This window comes from Poecilia formosa, unplaced genomic scaffold, assembly GCF_000485575.1.
Source record: "Poecilia formosa unplaced genomic scaffold, Poecilia_formosa-5.1.2 Scaffold474, whole genome shotgun sequence".
NCBI lineage: Eukaryota > Metazoa > Chordata > Actinopteri > Cyprinodontiformes > Poeciliidae > Poecilia > Poecilia formosa.
Genome location: NW_006800413.1, coordinates 27512 through 48883, shown reverse-complemented (window position 1 = coordinate 48883; position 21372 = coordinate 27512). Strand labels below are relative to the sequence as shown.

Here is a 21372-nt window from a genome sequence, read left to right as displayed (position 1 = left end):
TATAAAATAACATAAAAAATAAAGACTTTTCAGACAAATGTGCATGTCACCAAAAATTCCTAAGCTAAGCATTGTTTTGTAAAAATGTTCACTACTGCCCCTACTATTTAATATGACAAACACTTTGATATGAAACGCATTTTAAAAAGAAAATCTTCATAATTTGTAGACAGTCATTATTGCTAATAGATATTTTTGTACATAATAAATGCATCAGACTCTTAATGCATCTGAATGAAAGAATTAATCTGTTGTGTCTGAACGTTTTCCAACTTAGTTTTATGGTTCACAGTTTGTATAATGCTAAAAAAAAAAAAAAAAAAAACATCTGGAATTAAAAAAAAAAAAGTTACTTACTTTCACTGTTGCTTCTCCCGTTCCTGTGGCAGTAACTTTCACGTCCTGGTTGATGTCATTAAGCTGTCGAAATTTTAATTTGTAATTTAGGAAAAAGCAAATCATAAAAAAAAACCTCAAAGTTTTAAAAAAGGAGGTTGTGATCTCACTTTAGATGTTCTTGTGGCGAACTGATTATCTCTGTTAAAGTTGAACTTGTCAGGCTTTGATCTGCCCGGCAACAAGATGTCAACATTCAGATCGTATTCTGGTTCTTTAGCTTTGGTCCAGTACTCTGCCACGGCCTGGTACACGATAATGGTGGCCTTGGAAGACAGAAAAATTACAAATGAGAAGAATTAAGAAAAAATCTAGTTCAACTACGGAAAGTGATATTTCCCTAAGAAAAAGTCTAGAAGTTTAGAAGTTACCTGTGTTGATCCATAGCCTCCACCCACTTTTTGTTGTTGGTTAAACCATCTAACGATAGGCCGTGCGTCTTCAAAGTGCTATAATGAAAGAAGAGATGATTTGAGCCTGCTGTGCGTAGCACTTGTACTTTTGTTTTTTTAAGTGGCTTTTTAAAGTGACTACTAATAAACAGTTTATATCCTGTCCACCTACATTCAGAACAATTCAGCACAGTAGTTAGGGTTAAATTCTGACTTAAACCAGCAGTGCTTTCTCTACATAGGCTGCACAATTTCAATGCCCTCTCTCCCACGGTTATTTCCTTAATCTGTGCACTGTACTCACAAATCAGTTTGTGCTACAATTATTTATTTATTTTATATATTTTTTTAATTTATGATAGAAGAATAAAATCACACACATGAACAAATAATGCAAAAGACACATTTTTGTACCACAGTAATCTTATCATGCTTGAAAAGGTGTAGGAAGAACTAAGAAACTTATGAAGTCCTACCCCATAAACCCAAACCATATTTTCAGATGGACACTCATTATTAAATCAAATAAAAAAACATAAGTTAATTAATCTTCCATCTTACCTGGGTTTACACATGTCTAAATATATACATCCATACCCACACACTCATATTTCGTTAGCTTCAATTTACATATACACATTAGTGCTAACTCTCACCTATATTTCTACATTTTGTGAAAATGACCTCCTTGTATATATATATTTTTAAATTGTATTAAATTTTTACTTTGTTTTACCTCCTCTTTTAACCTGTTCCATAATTTTACACCATGAATTGAAATACAAAAGCTCTTTCTATATTCTAAATTCATGCAGGAGTAATTCTCCCCATCAAGTCCATGTAATAAGAACAATCTTCCCATTCCCTTTGCAGCAGTTCTCTCTTCGCCCACAGTCATAACAGATGCAGCAGTAATAAAGAAAAATATTTAACTTTTTATTGTTGAACCCCAGTTTCTATGGTAGTTTGTTTTAAATACAACTAGAAAAACTGCAGGTCATAACCAAATTACAGTAGGATGCATTGATCAGCCTCTTTCACTTCAACTATTTCAAACTGCATATCTCATTTTTTTCTTCTCAACAAGCAGCTCCATCACTCTATAGTCCTGAACATATCCTTATAAAGTGTTTGCCCCAAACTGTAAAAACCTTTTGATTTTAAGTTTTTGATGGCAGAGATTCACTTTTGAACATGCTATAGATTTAGCATTACTTTCCCCAAAGCATTTAACCTAAAACCTGTAAATTTAATCCACCAGTGATGAGATAAAACCTGGTTTTAGAAACTCTGCATAAAGAACTAGAAGGAACAAAAAAGATGTTAAAACAAACTTGTGAATTTCTTCAACAGACATTCAAAAATTTGTCTTTCAAAGTCACAATGAACAAATAACAATGGCTCTACTCACCTGAGCTCTGACCAGAGCCAAGAGAGCATAAGCTGTCGCCTCTTGTGTGAATGTCTTTTTTCCAGGTATGGGCCAGTGGTTTAACTCTGAAAAAGAATTTATTTTTTTTTTTTGTAAAAATATAAAATATTTCTGACACGGCTTATAAATTGCAATTTCCACAAGATGGGTAGTGCAAATACCAGGAGAAGCAAACTTGAAGAGGATGTCCCTGTTAAGTTTGTTTTCATTGGCCAGAGCGTATGACGTAATGGCGACGGCATAAGGGTTGGCGAGGTTGGGAAGACGTCTCTCAAGGTAGGTGACGGCTTTTTCTATACTGGATGGAAGACTCTAGGGAAATGAAAAGGAGAACATGGGAATAAAATGGTTTGTTGGGAAGCCATCGAGATAGAGGATATCAGTGTGAAAGCATAAACCTTTGATATTCCGTCCTGTTTAATAACGTCACAGAGTTGATTTCTCCTAGGAATGACAAGGTCGAGATACTCACATTTAAAGTTGCTCCACATATTGTGCGTGATTCCTGCATGGCAATCAGGCAGAAGGCCGTCATGGAGGCATCTGAGTCTCCGCCAAGCACATCACCCTGAATGAGCACAAACGCAAACACCAACATGTCAGGTAACATATTCCCTCATCATGGTCAAGGAAGAAAACAAGGGGTTTTGTTTTAGATGAAAATCTTAAGTTTCAGAACATTTTAATGGAGGAAATAAACTTATCACATGAAGTACAGGAATTTGAATTTATTTTTTGGGGTTTTTTTGTAATAAAGCTTCATAATATGATGATTAATTTTATTGAATAGGATGATAAAAAATAAAAAAAAACAAAAGCAAGACTTAGCTTAAAATATTTAACAATCGATTATTTAAACTAACAATGACCTCAGTCATGCTCCAGAGAACTGTATCTAACAGCCTGTCGCCTCTTTCTCATGCTAGTTTGGTCACACTCTGCTGTGGGACGGCAGCAACAGAAATCAACTCCTTCCAGGAGGATCAGGGTTTTTTTTTTTTTTTTTTTTTTGCCAAGAAGCAAAAAATATCTAACACAAATGTACTTATTGTGTAATGTATGTAGTGGTGCACTAACCTGCATCTCTCTATGGTGTACTTTTCCAACTTCTTTAAACATGCCATCAGGTTGCTGAGCGTTGAGGATCAGATATTTCACAGCACCACAGATGTGTTCATTTTGCACTGCTATCAAGTTGTAAGCTAAAGAAAACACCTTGGTCACATATGCTGTCAGCCTTGTGGGGAAGAAAACATTAATAGTTTAGTTCATCAAACTGCATATAGAACAAATACTGAGAAGTGAGGTATTGTCTGCAAAAAATACAGTTGACCCTTGAATGCCTTACCAGGTGCTACTTCCATGATTAGCCCACATAGCAAATGAGCCATCTCCTTTACGATACGTTAGCTCGTTGTTGTATCCTAAATAGATAGTAAATTATTAGTCTATTCACAAATATCCACACATTCATTTAGTCAACAATCAAAAGAGCACACATTTCAAGTGAAATCCATTTCTCTTTACATCTAAATGACTTTACCAGTTCTTATGTGCTGAAGAGCCTCATTACGTTTGTTCAAACCAACAGCCTCCCACTGATCGGTTTTGTCCAAATATGTGGTTGCAATGACTGGCAGAGTCATATGGATCATGTTCTGCTCTCCACAGCCTCCGGGCTGGTAGATCAGAGTACCCATGGATCTACCACTAATGGCATTCTCCACAAGCCCAGAAACCTGTTCTCTGCCTGCACACACAAAATAAAATCAGTAAATTGACATAGGATAGTCAATTTTCAAGCAGCTGTCTCTGCATAATTCATGTGGGTGTAACAGTCACAGAAACTCACCAGTCACAGAAACTTGTGTGCTGGTTGGTGCGTTTGGTACTAAATCTTTCCTGGGAATGTTACTGTTCAGGATTTCCACTTGTGCTCCACCTGCAAGTAGAAAAGTACAATTGAATTAGTTAGGAAAAATATTTCCACTGTACATCAGTGAAAATGTTAAAGCATTGCTAATGTGTGAACATACCCTGTCCTTTCTTAACTGGATCTAGAGGTACAATCTGGGCAGTTTTAACCAGAACGCCTTCAGGCTGGGAAAATATATAACAAATATTAGAAACAAACATTTATTGCATGGTTCTGGTAGGTCAAAGCAAAACAAGAAAAAAAAACAAAAAAAAACAACATACATAAATATTGAACAGATAAGTATTCGATGTTAGAGTAGGGCTGTAACGATTCCTCGAATGATTCGATACCTTGATTATTAAAATTCCTCGAGGAAAATGTATCTGTCTCTAAGATTCGTAAAATTATGTTTTATTATTTAGCACACCGCGTTCCGGCCGGACCATTATTTGTGTTGTGCAGCGCGCTCACTTCCGCCTGTGAGTTATTGCTATGTGCTAGCAGCACAACAGCAAATTTCCAGGTTTTTGTCGATTTTTGGGGGACCAATAAACATTTTTAAATCATCTGACGCAATCCTTGGAGTACGACAGTTTTTCTCCTCGGAAATGAGTAGTGACCGTTTCAAAGCGACCAGTGGGAAGGGGACTGTTGGTGTATTTATACGAGAGAGAGATAAGGGAGAGCGATTTCTGATTACCTGATTAATTGTAAAAAAAAATATTCGGAAATTATATATATGCTGTATAACTGCTGATGGGAAGCACAGTACTTGATCCAGATGGAGTATATATGAAGTTCGGATTTCTCAGTTTACCCCTTGCTGTCCAACACACATGCTAATAAATTGATTTCCATAGGTCCAAATGAGAATGTTGACCAGTCTGGGGTTTGCCCTGTTAACTGTGAAAGGCTCTTTGTCTCTCTTACCACAACGCGCAGCATCTTCATAACTCCGTCATTAAGTGATGAGTCCTTGACAGCTGCCTTGACCTCGATGCTACGCTCTCCTTCCTTCATTGGAATAATGATGAATGGTACAGATCGTGTAGTTTGGGCTCCAACTCTGACCTCCTGCCGGTACTTCCCACGCTTAGAGGCTACGCTGCACACGTTCTCTTCCTCAATCAGTTCCACACGAACCTTGAGGACAGGATAAAGATGGAGAAAAGCAATTAAATGTAATCAACTAAAATTCTAATATAGAGTCAGAGTGCATAAAAAATTTCTAACTTCCATTTGTCTACAAAACAGACCATTTTCTGTCTCTAGGTAAACGGACCCTTTCTGTGTTGTGCTGGTTACATTTATGTAAACCTATGCATAGATCTGTTGTTAGTAATGCCGACTAATTAACATGAATTATAGACCTGAGCCCTAAGTAAATTCAACTGCTTTCATTTTTAGACCATAATTTGAGTAAACAATGTCATTTTCCCCATTTTTAGCTTTTGTTTAATATTTCCAGTTCGATATAATCAATATAATTGTCTCGGTCGTGACCAGTGAGTCAAGTGCAAATCATCTGGGATGTGTGACTGATAGGAGAGGAGCAGGGCGGGGCCACACACACAGTTATTGTGCAGAGTGAACTTGTTGTGATCTAATAAACCTCTGCACTTTACTTTTTCTCTCCTAAACAGAGAATCAACTCCTCTATTTAGACTACAATAAGAAGATCATTATTTCTTGATTTGTTTTCTCTGTGCCGTATGTATTGCAGGCTATGTAAAGAAGCCCGACGAGAACATCAAACAAATTATTTTGGCCCGACCCAGCCCAAATTTGTAAACTCTAACTTACAGTTATTTGGTCTGGGCTGTAGTTATGAAGGATCGCTTTAATTTCAAGCTGCTCCCCTCGGACGGCGGAATAAGGCAGCCGGAGATCAATGAAAAATTCCTTACGGACAATAACTTCCAATGGCTCGCCCACACAGATACCTTAAAGATGAAACAAATAAAAAGGTAAGACACCAAAAGAGAGCAGAAATGTAAATGTTGGGAAAATTATAAACTTAAGTTGCAGAAGCCTCACCAAGTGTTCGAGACAGACTGATGCCAGTGAACTGCCAGGTCGTGATTGAGTCTTGCAGAGGAACATTTCTCTCCATGGACATGGCCTCACTAAAACACAGATCGGCAGAAGCAGATATGAAGGTCGAGCATATAAAATTGTTACCAAATTATCTTTTTATAGAATACAAGATCTGTGCAGGTTTGAAATGACTCACCAGTTGGGGGCATTGGCTGGGCAGCGAGGAAGCTGGATGTCGATCCACAGCCAACTTTCGGGGAACTTGGTTCGAGAAACAATTTCATTGCTGTCCATGTAGCTGTCATCGGACTCACCTAAAGGGTTGTTGCACATGGGATCATTAACGTTTCTTTTAGGAAAGTAAGAATACTGTTCCCCACCAATTGGTTCCCATTTCTTACTGCGAGCTAATTTGAAGTTTTCTTCCCTCCTTTCAGAAAGCTGCGTTTTCATCGTATTACAACACTGCAGGAAGGCATCAGCGCAGGCTTGACCATCCACAATATATGCCTTACGCTCCTCGCAGGTGTATGAAAGTGGAACTTCTTTCATGCCGTCCAAACAACATTCTCTCTCCAGCTCATTGGTAAACTGACTCACTGTGAAAAACAAAGAAAAGCTATGTGTTAAAAAAGGCAGCATACATGTAGAAACAGGGCAGTTAGAACAAATAAATCTAACTTGGAAAGACATAACACTGTGGTAGCTTAACAAATGGCACAATATTTGGTTATTGATTGGCTAAAAACTGTGTTTCTTACGTAGCGTAGTTCTAACTTCCATGATAGTTGTGGATCTTTTCCTTTTGGCGCTTGGCTTGCAGCCCTTTTCTGAAATAGAACACAAACCACATCTTTACAAGACACACACACACACATATACATATATATTTCAAAAACCAAAGACATTGAAAGGACATTAATTGGTTATATAATAACAGCTTGATGCAACCTGAAAAGCCTCTTATGTCCAAAGCTCTTACGAAGGAGTAAGTAATCTATTAAGTTGTCAATAGATGTAACAACATTGTATTAGTAATATTCAAATGCAGCTCTGGTAATACTTACTGACTAAATGTACTGAAAGGATTTACTAACTCTTCTGGAAATTAATTAGAGGTTGACTTTTTAATTTTAGAGTGAGATTGTGCTTCTGCAATGAAAAGTTAATATATGTCAAGCTCTTTCACTCATCTTTACCATGTGGGTCTATAAACATGCCTGACACTGTATAGTTTAAGGTAGCTGCACTTTGTAAATCTATTTTATTCTTAAACAGAATCAAATTTAGCTTCATTCAGATTGGTTGAAGTGAACTCACCTTGTCTGTAGGCAGTTCCTGCAGCGGTGCTTGACTCAAACACCAGCCCAGCATCAAAGAACACGTTCATACTGTTGCTCCCACCACCTGGTGTGCAGCCTATGTCATGATGCTCTACCTCGTCCCACACCTGCAGGGTGCAGAAATAAACCAACCAAAGACTTATGGTTAAAGAAAACCAGACATACACAGTCAATTTCTAGATTTTTAGATACGGTAGGATGTACCTTTTTCTGGGTGAGACGGTGCTTGTTGTTCAGGACGTAGACGCCTTTGTCAACTGCGACGAGTCCCACGGTGGCCCCTGGATCTCCTGTGACTTTCAGAGTGAACATCCTGCGAGGCTCATAGGACGGAAGTGGCCTCTTTGACTCCAAGGTCAACTACATGGGGAGAAAATAGCACAAAAAATTCAAAAGATTTAGATACCAAGGATTAGTCCAGGTTTGTCTCAGAGTCGGTGGAATGAGTCTTACTGAGCCCATGCACGAGTCTTTCACATCCACCCAAACAGAGTCCGACACCACTTCATTATCGTTTGTGTGGTAGTAGGCTATGATGCGGAACGAGGGCAACATCTCTTTGGTGATGGGAAGAATTAGGGAAATTAGAGCTTGGCCTCTTGTTTTGTAGCGCTCAGATTTCAGCAACTGGCCTCTGCTTAAGATCTAGGGTTGACGGAAAAACATATGAACAGAAATCCAATGTATACTGACAAACTAAGAGAGGTGTAAATCATCCCTCACCAGGTATGTGATGTCCTTTTGCTGTGGTGGTTTGTTGAGGTTGAGGTTGATTTTCAGGTTGTCTCCTACTTTCACCTCGGCTGTGTCTATGCCTGCGTTGGAAAGTTCCCAAGAGTGTTAAGACCCAGCACATCATGCTGATAACATCCACAGTTCTTCTCAATAGTTTACCGGTTCTTTCCTGACTGTGTGCACTGTTGTGGTCTTGGAGTATGACTTACCTATGTGGATGTAAGTCCTGCTATTGGTGGCATAAGGTAAAGAATCCATCTCAGCTGTTGCTTGTCTTGCGGGCGTAAGTTCGGGTTTCTCTGTTTTCGCCTGTAGTCCAAAGGAACACATGTTTTTCAAGATTAAGAATCAGGGCATTATCATTTTATAAAATTTACATTCCAGTTTTGTTGTTTCTCTTGGTTAGCTAAACATTTTGCAGTCCACAATAAATTGAATTGTCTTACATTGCGTCATACTGACCGGCAGTTTTAGTGTGTAGCTGTTAGTTTGGCTTTGAACTGAAATGTTATGTTGTTTTACTCACAGAAGTGTTACCATCGCCATTACTGTGGTTTCCCATTACTTATTTATTTGTATTATTTTTGCGTGTGGTGGTCGGGCGAGGAGCCCATTATAACTGCCTGCAGTTCTAGCATTAAAAAAAAAAAAAAATCAGCAATTTCTTCACTTGTACATTTTCACTAGGCTGTTGCTTACAGTGATTTGGAGTCTAGCATCCGTTGCTGCTGTATTGATGGTAAGCCTTGCCATCCCATTTGATGCTGTGGATCCCCTCACATTTCCAGGAGTGATCACCACTGGGATACCTTCTGCTGGACTGCCATCAGGATTTACCACTTCAACCTACCATAGGAAAATGCATCAGTTTCTGAATACCTCATCACGCCACATTTCATGAAAAATCTCACGTCATTGGATTAATTCATCCTTCAATTGGTACTAGATATGAAGGACATATTACAGTTTAAATAGTACGAAATGAGGGTGCAGTGTTAAAGATGCCTCTTACTTAAGATAAGTCATTGTACACGAGTAATTTTCTAAAGTTTAGGGTTATTAGTTGATAACATTTTGACAGTAAAAGAAGAAAACATTTGGTTCTGTACCGCAACATCAAAGGACATTCCTGGTTTGAAAAATTTGGGGGTTCTTGTGAAAGTGATTTTGTAGGGCGACGTGACAATCTGGATGCCTCTCAACTCTGCTTCCACCATTTCACTGCCTACATAAAAAAAATAAAAAATAAAAAACAAATAAATGGATAGAATAGTGCTGCTTAATCACCCGTTGTTTTATCAAATAAAAAAAACAACCAAATGATAAAATCTTCCTTTGATCTGAGAAACATGCACATTTTTAAATCTCATCAGATCAAGAGAAACATATTTAAATATATATGAAATGATCAAATCATGTTTTGCTTTTCGTTTTTTAAAGGAAGTTGACTTGAAAACTTTTTTTTAGCCAATGAGCATAACTCAAGATCAAAACTACCTAACATGGAAAAACACAATCGCTGTTACTCACCGCTGTCTGTCAGCACACTGACTGACACAAAGATGGCTTTTCCCACAAGATCGTTAATATTCGGGAAGGTTTGAGTGATCTGATTCCTTTTCAGTATGACCTGCCCTTCTCCATTTGTAACCTGCGATCCAACAGACCCAGGTTAAGTTCTGCCTTTTGCTTGCATGAAATGTATGCTTAATGGAGAACTGAAAAAGAAGAGAGCTCACCATGACTCGTGTAAGAGAGTGTGGGAGGCTTTTCTTCACCTTATCTTCCATAATGCCAAACACCACATAGGCAGTCCCGTAAACCTCCTTTCCAAACAAATACCTACGCATAAAAAAATCACTCTTAAAGCCATATTGTAAGAGAAAAACAATAACATAACAACCCTATTTATTTCATTTTTAACTAATGAAAATCTTTCACGTACATAGCTTTGATGTTGATGACAAGTTCTTGGCTGTCCACATAGAAGAAAGGGACCACAGGCAGCAGCTTTACCTCGAAACTGGGAAGCACTGCCAGATGAAAACATTTTTGAAAATATTTTTCTACCAGATGAAAACCTAGTTAATTATAAATATACATAAGTGAAAACACTGTATTTACCATATTCTTTGACCTCAAATGTAGCGTTGTATTTCTGCTGTGGGTTGCTCTTGAACTTTGCCACCACCTGCCACAGTCCGGGGCTGAGGAAGCACACACACACACACACACACACACATATGATTTACAGCAATCAGTTGAGAAGAATGAAATATTCACACTAAATTTGCTTATCAATTATTGAACTCAAATAAAATGAAAATTCTAGTATTTGCTCTTATTTTTATCCAGAAAAATGTACAAAGGAAGCCAGATAAAATTAGCATATTATTCACTTTTAGCCATTAAAAAAAAAAAAAAAAAATTGTGTTCAGTTTAACAAAAATCCAAAGCATTATAATAAAATGTTTCAATGTGCTTCCTGAATCATAAAACTAAACCTCTGCACCTTATTTCCTTTTTGTGTGTAAATAAAATTCATGTAGATCTTGACTATTTAACAGTAATTATTTGGTTGAATATGACCAGGTGAATGTCATTCAGCTACTTAAAACAAGTTTTAGTCTTCAAAACGGAATACCTGACAATGTCAGCAAGCTGGTAATCTCCAGAGAACATGCCACCATTAAGAGCGACTGAATCAAGAGGGATGGTGATGTCCTCAGGCGTCTAACCAAAAAACAACCAAACAAACAAAAAACTGCTTTTAAAAGTAAACCCAACGTCATTCATTGACCGACTGGTCTGGAAGTAAATATGTGCCAGCAGGACACCAATGCTGGTGACACATATTTACTTCCATAGAGCGGGTTCAACTCCCACTTTTTACCACCAGGGGGCAGCATGATTCAAATGTGAAACTAAGTCACTAAATGGATACCAATGAGGGAACACAATACCACAATTTCAATGTCGACAGAGGCATCAACTTGGTTCTCATCGTTTCTTTCCACAGGCTCCATCTGAGGCGTCAAGGCAAACATCCTGTAATAAACTGACACGGAGAGAAGAAAGTCCTTTTTACTTCTCAAGACCTTTTATATTTATATTTCATAGCCAATACTTGGTCATATATGTTGAAGACATTTTCACAGCAGGCCATAAAAATTATCATTTCTAAATATTTCTGGTTTTACTTTGTAATCTGTAAAATAAATCAAGGACCTTTGGGTTATCATATCATTGTGAGGCATTTTGTTTTGTTTCCTTTTTTTATTTCATTCAATTATGATTGTATTGATTGATTGGTTTTCAGTTTGAACTTGTGATGCTGTTTTCATTCTCACTTTATTAGCAGGGGGGAAAATAAAACATATCTCCAGAGATATAACTATTTTAGGCCTTTAGATGAAAATTACAATAAAGCTATAAACATCTTTCTAAAAACAATTGAAATGTTTTATGTTTATGTTGGAATTAAGATTTCTATTGAAAGCCTTATTCAAATATAGGACAATTTGGAGTTTTAAAACTGATTTATCAGGATGAGTAAGTTAAAAATAACTGTTTTTGTCTGTTTTCATTGTAATTTATTTATATTGTTTTAAATATTCTGCATTTAATGAGTCCAAGGTTGTAAAGCTTAATTTTGATACCCTCAGCATATCGGTGATTTGGCCCTGTTTTGCTTTGGACTCACCTTTGCTGTTGGGCGTATAGAGCGTCTTGTCGGTCTGTATGAAGATGTACCCAGACTGGAAGGACACCAGGACAACCTTTTCCAGCAATCGGCCCGGAAACTGAGCTTGCACGTAAACATATTGTTTTGCGGTGGGATCCTTTCTGAATTCTCCCACTGGAATCTGAAATCAGAATCAAAAGACGGATGCTTTGCTTCAGGAGCTGCAACAGAACCCTTTTATGAAAAGCCTACTTTTGCGTCGAGGGATGTTAGCAGCCGTTTGAGTATTTTACTCACCGTCACTTTTCCCAACCCCTGGAAGTTATTCGCCCCGTTGAGGGTCACGGTTGTCCCAGTCAGCTTCTTGTTTTTTTTGGGATGGTTCATCACGTTGATGCTGACCACCATGTCCCCTCCAGTGCAGTCCTGACATTCAACAAAGATGTTTTCTGCTGTTCCCACTCGCATTAGGTTGGGGGCAGACATCACTTTGCTACAGAAAGATCAAATTGTACGTTATTTATTTTGAAAGATACATTCTCTGGTTAGCACTTGTGCGAAACAATAATTTACACTAAATGTGCTGCAGGCATCAAAACATGCATTGGACAACTGAGACTTCTAGCTGAACCCTTTCTAGGTTTCCTTAAATGTAGAGTGCAAAACGGAATAATGAACAAAAAAAAGAATAAAATAAAATAAAAAGTAGATTGCATGTACCCCTTGCATGCAACATTGTAAAGTATAATGTTGGGCTTTCAGGGAAACTCTTGTGTTTTTGCAGAAAAGGACTGAATGATTACTATTACATTATTATATTATTGCTCCACTTGAAACAGCAGAAACCTGCTTCAAGGCCTTTTACATTGCAAATTGTCCTCTGGTTACCGTTTTGTGCAATCTTTTCATATTTGTTTGTTCAGTAGCGGACTTTTGATCTCCACTCTGGACTTCATACTTAATGAATGAGCCATTGATTATCTTGATTAAGATCCAGCAGAGGATCAATGAAGCTTATGATGGTGACGATCGACTCTGTTTGCCGTGTCTGGAGCGAGGCGAGGCCACGCAAACACTGCGCAAAAAAATTGAGGGCAGCTGTCTGGCACCGCTTGAGGAGGCTTAATGGACAGCAGTTGATTATTAGAAAACTGTACTAGCAGTAAAGATTTAGCAAACTATAAACTGCTAAAATATTCACACAAGAAATAAAAAATTTAAGTGAAGGCATTTGACAAAGTATACCAACTAATTTAAAATCTTCAAGAAAACAAACTTTAGCGTTTTTTTGTTGTTTTTTTTTTAATGAATTTTTGTCATGCTTCAAACACTCAGGTGTACTTACAGGTCAGCTCCATCAGCTAGGGAGGCAAAGGCCAGAGAGGCCAGCAGCAGCAGAAGAGCTCTCCTCATCCTCCGGTCCGGTTCTGATCTGCTGCCAGGGTAGACTGAGCCTCGGCTTAGCGCCCCTTTTATCCTCCGAGCTCAGGGGCTGGGGATGCCCTCCCACATTCACCCCCATCACCCTCCCGTCTGTCCAACTCTTGCCTGTGCATACGGTAAACAAACAGATGAAACACACAGATTCCCAGCAGCAGTTGAAAAATTGTTCAGTTCTGAAAAAAAAATCTCTATAAGTAAATAGTGAAAAAGAAATCAATAAAGGGTTTGCGTGTCCCACTAACGTCTGAAGGCGAGTAAATTGCAAGATCACGGGAACAAATACTCTCAATGAAGTTGTGATTTTTTTATTTATCTTTAAAGTACCTATTATTAATGTGCTGTTTTAATTTTCCTTAAACTCTCTTTTAGCTTTCGATTCTTTTCCGGCCGCCGGTGGTCAATCAATAAACACATGCAGGATTAAAGACACAAAAGAAGCAAAAACACACACAAAAAAACTGGTGTTGCAAAAGTTTTGTTATGCAATTTCTAGGTAAATTATTGGTGGGACTTTTTGGAGTTACAAAGGAGCATTTTCAGCAGTGAAAGAAAAACATATGTTTAAACAAAAAAGATTAAAAAAAATAAAAAAGTAGGATAAAGATAGCATACTGTAATGTTTCAATCTTACTGAGTCGTTATATGTATTCATTGTATGATTGTTAAAAAAAAACATAGTTATCAGAAAAAATGTTATCATGAACAAATTTATAGGTCTGAAAACATCAGTCTGTACATAACTAATCTGTTTAATGTGTAAAGTGAAAAATGAATTAACTTTCAGTTGGTAGAGCTGGTTGTGACATGACTGAAAACCTGTGACTGGCAGGTTTTACAAAGAATTGACTCTGGAACGTTGAATACAACCTCACATAAAATTTATAAAATTTATAGGTGTAAAAGACTTTATAAAACCTTTCATCAGTTCCTTTAGATTTCAAAACTCTAAGCACTGATTTGTGGTGGTCTGTTAAATGCGATTTTAAGATAATTTGATGTCACAAGTGAAACAGTTTTAGGAGCTAAGAATAATTTGGCAGCACGTTTCTGTTGTTTGCTTCATAGTAGAAACTGTTTTAATGTATTTTTCTCTTGCCAACATAAAGCAAGGAGTTATTGTTAAATATTTTCACAAGACTGTAGATTTTGTTCTTTGCAAAACTGTTGATGACACTGGTGTTTCTTAACTCATCTGTTGATTTTATTTTTTGCGTTATTAAAAGTATTTGAGAGATATCTTCTTTGTGTTCCATACTTTGTTGACGTGGATAAACTTTCTCTAACCTGGAAGCGTGCGCTCCAGACTGAGGGTTTGCTTGTCTTTAATTTCTTACTCTACACTTATAAGTCAGGTGAGTTCAGGTCATCCGTAATTATCTGGAAACCTTCACATTTATGGCTTCGTTAATATACTTTCTCTTTCATATTAAGATTGTAAATGAAAGTAATCGCCGCCCAGAATTGCCAGCAGTTGTGTGAGGTAACTTTTGCAAAAGTTCAACTATCTCAGGCTGAGATAACAGATGTCCTTTCACTTACTGCCGTCTAGCTCAAGGTGGCGCCCTTTGCCCCTGAGTGAGCCAACCGGCTTTGTAATGAAATGTGTAACATGGCAAAAAAGAAGAAAGTAGAGAACAAAGGAAATAAATGAAGTAAGTAAGAAAGGAACAAAGAAAGGAAGACAGAAAGAAGTTGTCGCATGAGCGTCATTTTTCAACAGTAATGCGATGATTGTCTCCTCATTTCTTCTCTCCTTCAACAGTTTCTGTTTTGTTTCTAAGACGGGAAGCTTTTCGTTTGCCCTTGTTCTGCATGTTTTCCAGGGCATGTGAGGATTTTCTCTTGTTTAAAAAAACACATTACTACGGTTATGCGGACAAGTTTGTTTGAGCAGTGAGGAAGGCATGTCGGAAGGCAAACAAGGCGTTGTGAACTCAGGGACTTCTGCCTCTAATTATTAAACCCGGCTCCTCGCAAAAAGCAGGGTGACTGATGCCTGGAGCATTTCTCGAATACAGACACATCTCAACAAATTAGAATATTTATTAAACTTTTATTTACTTTAAAGAAAATTATTTTAATATGTAGACACATTGGAAACAAAATGACATATATTTTGTTAAAGCATTTGTTGCTTAGTAATTACTTGGCTAATTGAGAATATTGGACTATTGCCTAGAACAATAGAAACTGTTGAGAATTGTGATCTTATAAGATCATTTTTTCCTACACAATTGAGGGGAAAAGCCTCGTCTGTCTTGGCGCTCTCCACAAAGAGGGCAAGCCATAAAATATCTTCCCAAAGCAGGCTGACCACGTCGTTACCTTTGAAACCTTTTCGTGTCACACTAAACAAATGTCACAGAATATATTAAAAGCACAGAGGGCCTGATTCCATAATGATAAAACAGTCAATTAGGACAGTTTGTGGTTTTTTTGTAATGTCTGTATGGAAGTCATTGAAACTGTGATGGTGAATAATTTGCAATCGCGCGTCCCTAACAGAATCCAAACTGACTGATGATTTTGGGAGCTGTGTTATCTTCCAGATTTGCTCCACTTTGTTTCATCTAGTCCAAAGTCAGTGTAGAGGTCTATCAGGAAACTTTAGAGCACCTCATGCTTCCCATACTGACAAACTTTATAGCTAATTTTATTTTCGACATGGCAGCTGCCCACCATGTTAGCATTACCACCGTTTGGTTAATGACTGCTGTGTTACGTTACTGTGGATGCACTGGCCAACAAACTCAAAACCTACATGACATAGAGAAGCTAAGGGCAATGACAGGAGAAAGAGAAAAAAAAATGCCGAAGTCATTTAGTGGGGTGACATTTCTGTATTTAAAAAAAATGAAATGCCATTATAAAGAGCTGTTTTATTCAAAATGTAGTCAATAAATAAATTCTGTATCAACAAATTAATAATAAATATTCCATGAAATAAATAGAGTTGTTTCGTTTTCTTCTATCATAAAATAAAGTAAAAATGTTTTTCAAGAATATTTTTTCCTTGATTCTTTTTAATTTATTTCAGTATTTATTTCAGTATTCATTTCTTTACTTATATGTTTTACAAATCCATTTTGTTTAATTTCATGAGTACAATTCATTCATTTTAATAATTCGATAACAACATTTATTTATTCAGGTTTGAATGAAACGGGTTTCCATACAAAATACTTCACTTTACATGTAGCAAATTTATTTACACGACAGTGAAATAAATGATTACTCAAATAATATTTTGTGGGTTGCGTTAAAACAACACACGTCATCACAAATTCACTAAAAGGAGATAAAAAAAAACATACAAACCCAAGATTAAAAAAAAAAAAGGCGAGCTGACTCTGATTGGCTGGGGTGGAACACGTGATCGCGCTAATTTACATCCGGCAGACAGGTGAGCGAGAGAGGGAAGGAGAAACCAGTATCGCTTCCACACCTGGCTAACGCACAATGATTCCTGTCGGTGTTGCGGACCTCCTCGCTTTAACCCAGGAGTCTCCACTGCGGCTGCGGTCTCACCTGGACTCTCTCGCTGGCCTGCAGGTAACTGCCGTCACTTTGCAGCTAAACCTGGCGCTTGGTAGAGGAACTCCGTGGTGTCTGTTGTCCGTGAGCGGTTTCACGTGTCATCAGCAGCAGTCTCACCTGCGCAGGAATCAGCAGGTAGTCAGACAGGCGGAGCAGGATCCGCGGCATTCCTCCCACCCTCAGCGGAGACATGCGTCCGCCTGTGGGAGTTTAAAACCTTTGCAGGAGGGTCATTAATTTTACGAGAGGATCTTTGTGAGAGAGAACACAGCATATCTACTTCTGTTTTCTGTTGAAACAAACTAGTGCTTTATGAAAGTGACTTATTGTATCTCCTGTTTGTCACAACATTAATGGTGAGTGTTGACTTTTACTTACCCACGCAAACCTGCTGGTATCATCAATACCGTTGAGCGGTGTGATATCCTTCCGCTGCTTTAAGGAATTGGGTCTTTTTCTTTTATTTTCTTCTATCAAGGATGCGGACGATGAAAGTGACTTATTGTATCTTACACGCTAATATCTTACACGGTAATATCTTAGCTAATATCTTACACGGACTGATTAATTTGTGGACAATGTGCTGAAGTATGACATGGCTATTGATGGATTTTATAGAAATTTCCAATTCAGAATGTCTAAAAACTGTGTTTTTGTAGAAGCTGATTTATTACGTGTCAGTCTTACTGAAATAAATTTTATATGAAAATCTTTCAAACGGTTAAAAGTTATAGTGCAAATGTTAAAAAACAGAAATGTCAAGACATTATGAGACTAAATACACAACTTTCTGTATACAAGTATCCTGCATTTAACATTGTGCCACACCTTTTGGCACCTTTGGTAAAGTTTTGTGAAACGCTTTAAATGAGTTGTTTCTTCCTCTTTTGGTAATTCATCATCAGCACTGATGCGTTAAGGAAAATTCAGTCTTTAAGTTTAGTTCATTTTTTTTTCCCAATATATGAGTAAAAAGGCAGTGTAATTGCTAGTATTAAGAGAATCACTGGTATCACAATTGTTGGGACCAAATAAGGCAATATCCTATGAAATTTTGCTTCCAATCCAACCATCCTTTGCAAATGCAATTTTGCACGCTCAGTGGAATTGAATCCAATGCAGTTCAGTTACAGTGGGAATCAATGCTCGTGGAGGGTGGTGAAAATTTCTTTACTTTATTCCGGGAAGGCAGCAAATCTGAATTGGAACAGAATTATAAAAAATTATTTAGTATTTTATATTCACTTATCATAATGAAAAACATCCTCAATTTTGTTTGCCTGGTTTATCTTCTCTCAAAGATCTTGGTTCTGTCTTTCTGCTTCTTCTTCTTCTGGCTGTTTATCTTTGAGTCTGACTGCTGCTGTTTTTGGTGATAATACTGACCTAAAGACTACAACAACAGCCAACACAAACACATTAATGTGCAAAACATACTTTCTGTAGGTATTTTTCTTCAATGGAAAATTCAGCATTGTGTGTTTTAAGTCTTTTTTTTTTTGTTTATGAGCACTCATTCTTTTTTGATGTGTTTTTTCTAATCGGTTTCAAATTAAATGATTGTTTTCTGGACTTTATTGTGTCCCTCTTTCCTACTGCGTTGACCTGCAGGATGGTTTTCTGACTGTTGCGTTTCTTAAACAACTGAACCGTTCAGCCGTCTTGGCGTTTGTTGAATGGTTGCTCTGCTCTGTGACTTGTCATCTGTTAAGTCAAATTGCCATATCTTCAGTCTGAGTCACTTGGTATCTTGAGCGATTTCGATCTTCCTCCATGCTCACGCTTCCTCTTAAGTGATGTTTATTTTTTCCTTTTGCACTTCCAGATTTGCATTTTGAAAATTGCAACATTGGGCAGCTTTGTCTTTTGTTGTGTCTGTTTCCCTTATTTAGCTACTTAACATATTCAATCTTAAATTTTCTAAAATATCTTAGAATATTTGAACCCTAACATAAACAAGCAAATGATATACACTTTGATAAATGTATTATTTCATTGACTCACTTTTTTGTTGTCGGGGAAAAGATCAGGTCACTTTTCTAACCTCTAATTTACTGGAACCAATGTAATATCAGAAATTTGGCCTGGTTGTATTTAAAAAGAAACTGGAACGCTTGAAGAAAGAAGGGGGGGGGGGGGACACACAAAACATGTAGTCCTACGTAAACTCTTGGTACCCATTTGGTTTAGGCCCACATTATAACTCACTAAAGCATTGCTCATCTTTTCTCGCTAAGCTTTCTTCACTAAACATGTCCATTACGGTGAACCTTTTTTTTTTTTTTTTCTTCCCAACCAACCATTTATATTAATCTTTTGTATTTTTGTACTTTCAGGTGCTCCACTGGTACACCATCTACTTGGTCCAGATGTAAGATTAAAGGCAGCACAGGCCTCACAAATACTTCGTATTCTCCCGTAAGGTAAGGTGAGGTGAATCTGTTTTTATCCCATTTGATCTAATCCTGCATAGGAAATCTGTTGGGAAAAATTGCTCACTGAAAGACCAGTTTGACTGGGTCCACCAAACAATCAATCAATCAAATTTTATTTGTATAGCGCATTTCAAGGTGCTTTACATAAAGAAGAAATAAAAACAGTGTGACATTAATAAATAGATGAAAAGTAAATATAAAACCATCGAAGACATCAAAACCCACACTCTAACCCTAATTTAGCCATAAACGGCTCTAAACAGGTGGGTTTTAAGTTGAGATTTAAAGGCACCCAGTGTTTCAGCTGTTTTACAGTTTTCTGGAAGTTTGTTCCAATTTATAAACTAACAACGGTATTTTAAAGTCTATTCTCTGAGCTACAGGGAGCCAGTGTAGGGACTTTAAAACTGGTGTTATGTGCTCCATCTTCCTGGTTTTAGTGAGAACGCGAGCAGCAGCGTTCTGGATCAGCTGCAGCTGTTTGATTGATTAGTCATCGGTTATTTATTATCAGGAATGAAGTCTTGTGTGGTGACAAGTTAAACATTATTGTATGCTCATGCAAACTGCAGAAGTATCTGATAAATTACCGTTTCGGTATTATTTAGAGAAGTAAGGCGGTTCCTCACCTGAGACTACATACAAATCACTTAATGATCAGCATGAAAGCAGAGTTTTATTTTATTTTCACAAATCACAAACTACATCTCATTTTTTTTTTAATCCCAAGACTTATCTTCTGGCTTCACTTAAAGTTCTTCTATCCATATTTTCCCTGGCGGTTTTACCAACTGTTGCAACAAAATATTTGGATTTAGTGAAGTGTGCGTGTTTAAGGAACTGGTTGATGGTCCCTTTTGACGCGCTGACATTTTTGACCTACTGGTTTACCACCTTTTAAACCTGTGGCTTAACTGGTGCATGTCAAAGATGGCTTCTGATGGTTCCTGCTACATTAAACAAAATTGGCTTTTTAATATGAAACTCTCCCACATATGATACTGGAAACTTTGCACAGACTAGTGAAAAGTTCATGTAACCTACTGAAAAGCTCTTTTTCAAAGTAGTGAGACCTGTTCATATACAGTTGTGGAAAGTTTTCATTACCTCATGGTTGATACAAGTGGTCCAATGGCAAAGTTTCTTTTTGTACCAAAAGTTGAGCATTAAATGCCCTAAAGTCCAAACTGGCGAGGTGCCCCAAATGACCAGCTCCTGTGTTTCTCTACATTAAAATTGAGGCCAACAAAAGTGTAAACACTTGTACAGGCTCAAAAACGCTGAGTACAGGATTGACTGCTGCTTGTTCTGTTTACCTCGGAGTGCTTCCGCACATAAAACAAGGAACTGTGAAATTGAACACCGTTTTTAAATTAGAAAGTCCTCTCTTGTTTTGCCTGCATGTCCACTTGACCTTGGTGTGATTTCTCCTCCCAGGCGTTGCACAACGCAGATGTCGATCCTACCTGCAATGTCGGCGTCTGTGTTCAGCTTGTTCTCCCTGCTCACCTTAGTCCTGCTGCTTCTGTTGTGCGTCATACGGAAGAAAAGAAGGATGGAGGGGAAGTACAGACCCAGCGCAGAGGAGAAGAAGCAATCGAGAGCAACCGCGCCCGAGAGGCCCAGGCTGCCTTTACCGTTGCCCAAAGAAGAGCGGCTTATATAAAGACATGGATTGAATACCCTTGATGTTACTGTGGTGTGTGTCTCACAAACGGATGCTCTCTGCACCAAAATGTTTTCAGATCATTCAAACACTTTTTTTCATCCTGGGTGAAAACAAATGGACCGATCGAACAATCGGAGCGTTCTGTCACTCGTTTCACGGAGGGAAGAGAAGTGGAGAGTTTGCTAACAGTTTTCCTATTTAAACACTACTCACTTTTTCTACCACTAAAATATGAGCTGCAGTGCATTTTGTATTTAAAGGCACATTAAAATATTTTTTATGTTTTGCATATTAGTTTTCCTAAGACACTAACTGGAATGCACTTTTTATATATCGTATTCAAAGGCTTA

The 21372-nt window shown here is 37.7% G+C and overlaps 1 protein-coding gene and 1 long non-coding RNA gene across 3 annotated transcripts in view; one reads left to right on the top strand and one right to left on the bottom strand.

Annotated features, from left to right (window-relative positions):
• The window catches only part of c3a.1 (complement C3a, tandem duplicate 1), an 18209-nt gene extending 4813 nt beyond the window's left edge, over positions 1-13396 (bottom strand). Inside the window, exons 1-33 of one of the 2 annotated variants that reach the window (XM_016664266.1) lie at positions 13284-13396; positions 12236-12431; positions 11957-12119; positions 11217-11311; positions 10898-10986; positions 10378-10460; positions 10199-10286; positions 9993-10095; positions 9784-9904; positions 9363-9478; positions 8950-9099; positions 8463-8559; positions 8242-8333; positions 7972-8163; positions 7723-7878; positions 7496-7625; positions 6937-7005; positions 6577-6774; positions 6372-6489; positions 6176-6264; positions 5942-6081; positions 5069-5281; positions 4257-4320; positions 4073-4162; positions 3764-3970; positions 3569-3644; positions 3298-3457; positions 2693-2788; positions 2382-2532; positions 2200-2285; positions 768-845; positions 507-662; positions 358-420 (exon numbers count right to left, since the gene is read on the bottom strand). In XM_016664266.1, coding sequence (XP_016519752.1) covers positions 358-420; positions 507-662; positions 768-845; positions 2200-2285; positions 2382-2532; positions 2693-2788; positions 3298-3457; positions 3569-3644; positions 3764-3970; positions 4073-4162; positions 4257-4320; positions 5069-5281; positions 5942-6081; positions 6176-6264; positions 6372-6489; positions 6577-6774; positions 6937-7005; positions 7496-7625; positions 7723-7878; positions 7972-8163; positions 8242-8333; positions 8463-8559; positions 8950-9099; positions 9363-9478; positions 9784-9904; positions 9993-10095; positions 10199-10286; positions 10378-10460; positions 10898-10986; positions 11217-11311; positions 11957-12119; positions 12236-12431; positions 13284-13351 — 3993 coding nt within the window. In that variant the 5' untranslated portion in view covers positions 13352-13396. Of the gene's footprint in view, positions 1-357; positions 421-506; positions 663-767; positions 846-2199; positions 2286-2381; positions 2533-2692; positions 2789-3297; positions 3458-3568; positions 3645-3763; positions 3971-4072; positions 4163-4256; positions 4321-5068; positions 5282-5941; positions 6082-6175; positions 6265-6371; positions 6490-6576; positions 6775-6936; positions 7006-7495; positions 7626-7722; positions 7879-7971; positions 8164-8241; positions 8334-8462; positions 8563-8949; positions 9100-9362; positions 9479-9783; positions 9905-9992; positions 10096-10198; positions 10287-10377; positions 10461-10897; positions 10987-11216; positions 11312-11956; positions 12120-12235; positions 12432-13283 lie in introns of both variants that reach the window. The other variant, XM_007578314.2, reaches the window with a different exon arrangement.
• A 3355-nt stretch (positions 13397-16751) lies between these two features.
• On the top strand, positions 16752-20803 carry LOC107833883 (uncharacterized). The gene is made up of 3 exons (XR_001659658.1): positions 16752-16933; positions 19255-19341; positions 20791-20803. It is a non-coding gene; the product is annotated as an uncharacterized LOC107833883 (long non-coding RNA).
• Positions 20804-21372: the final 569 nt, after the last annotated feature.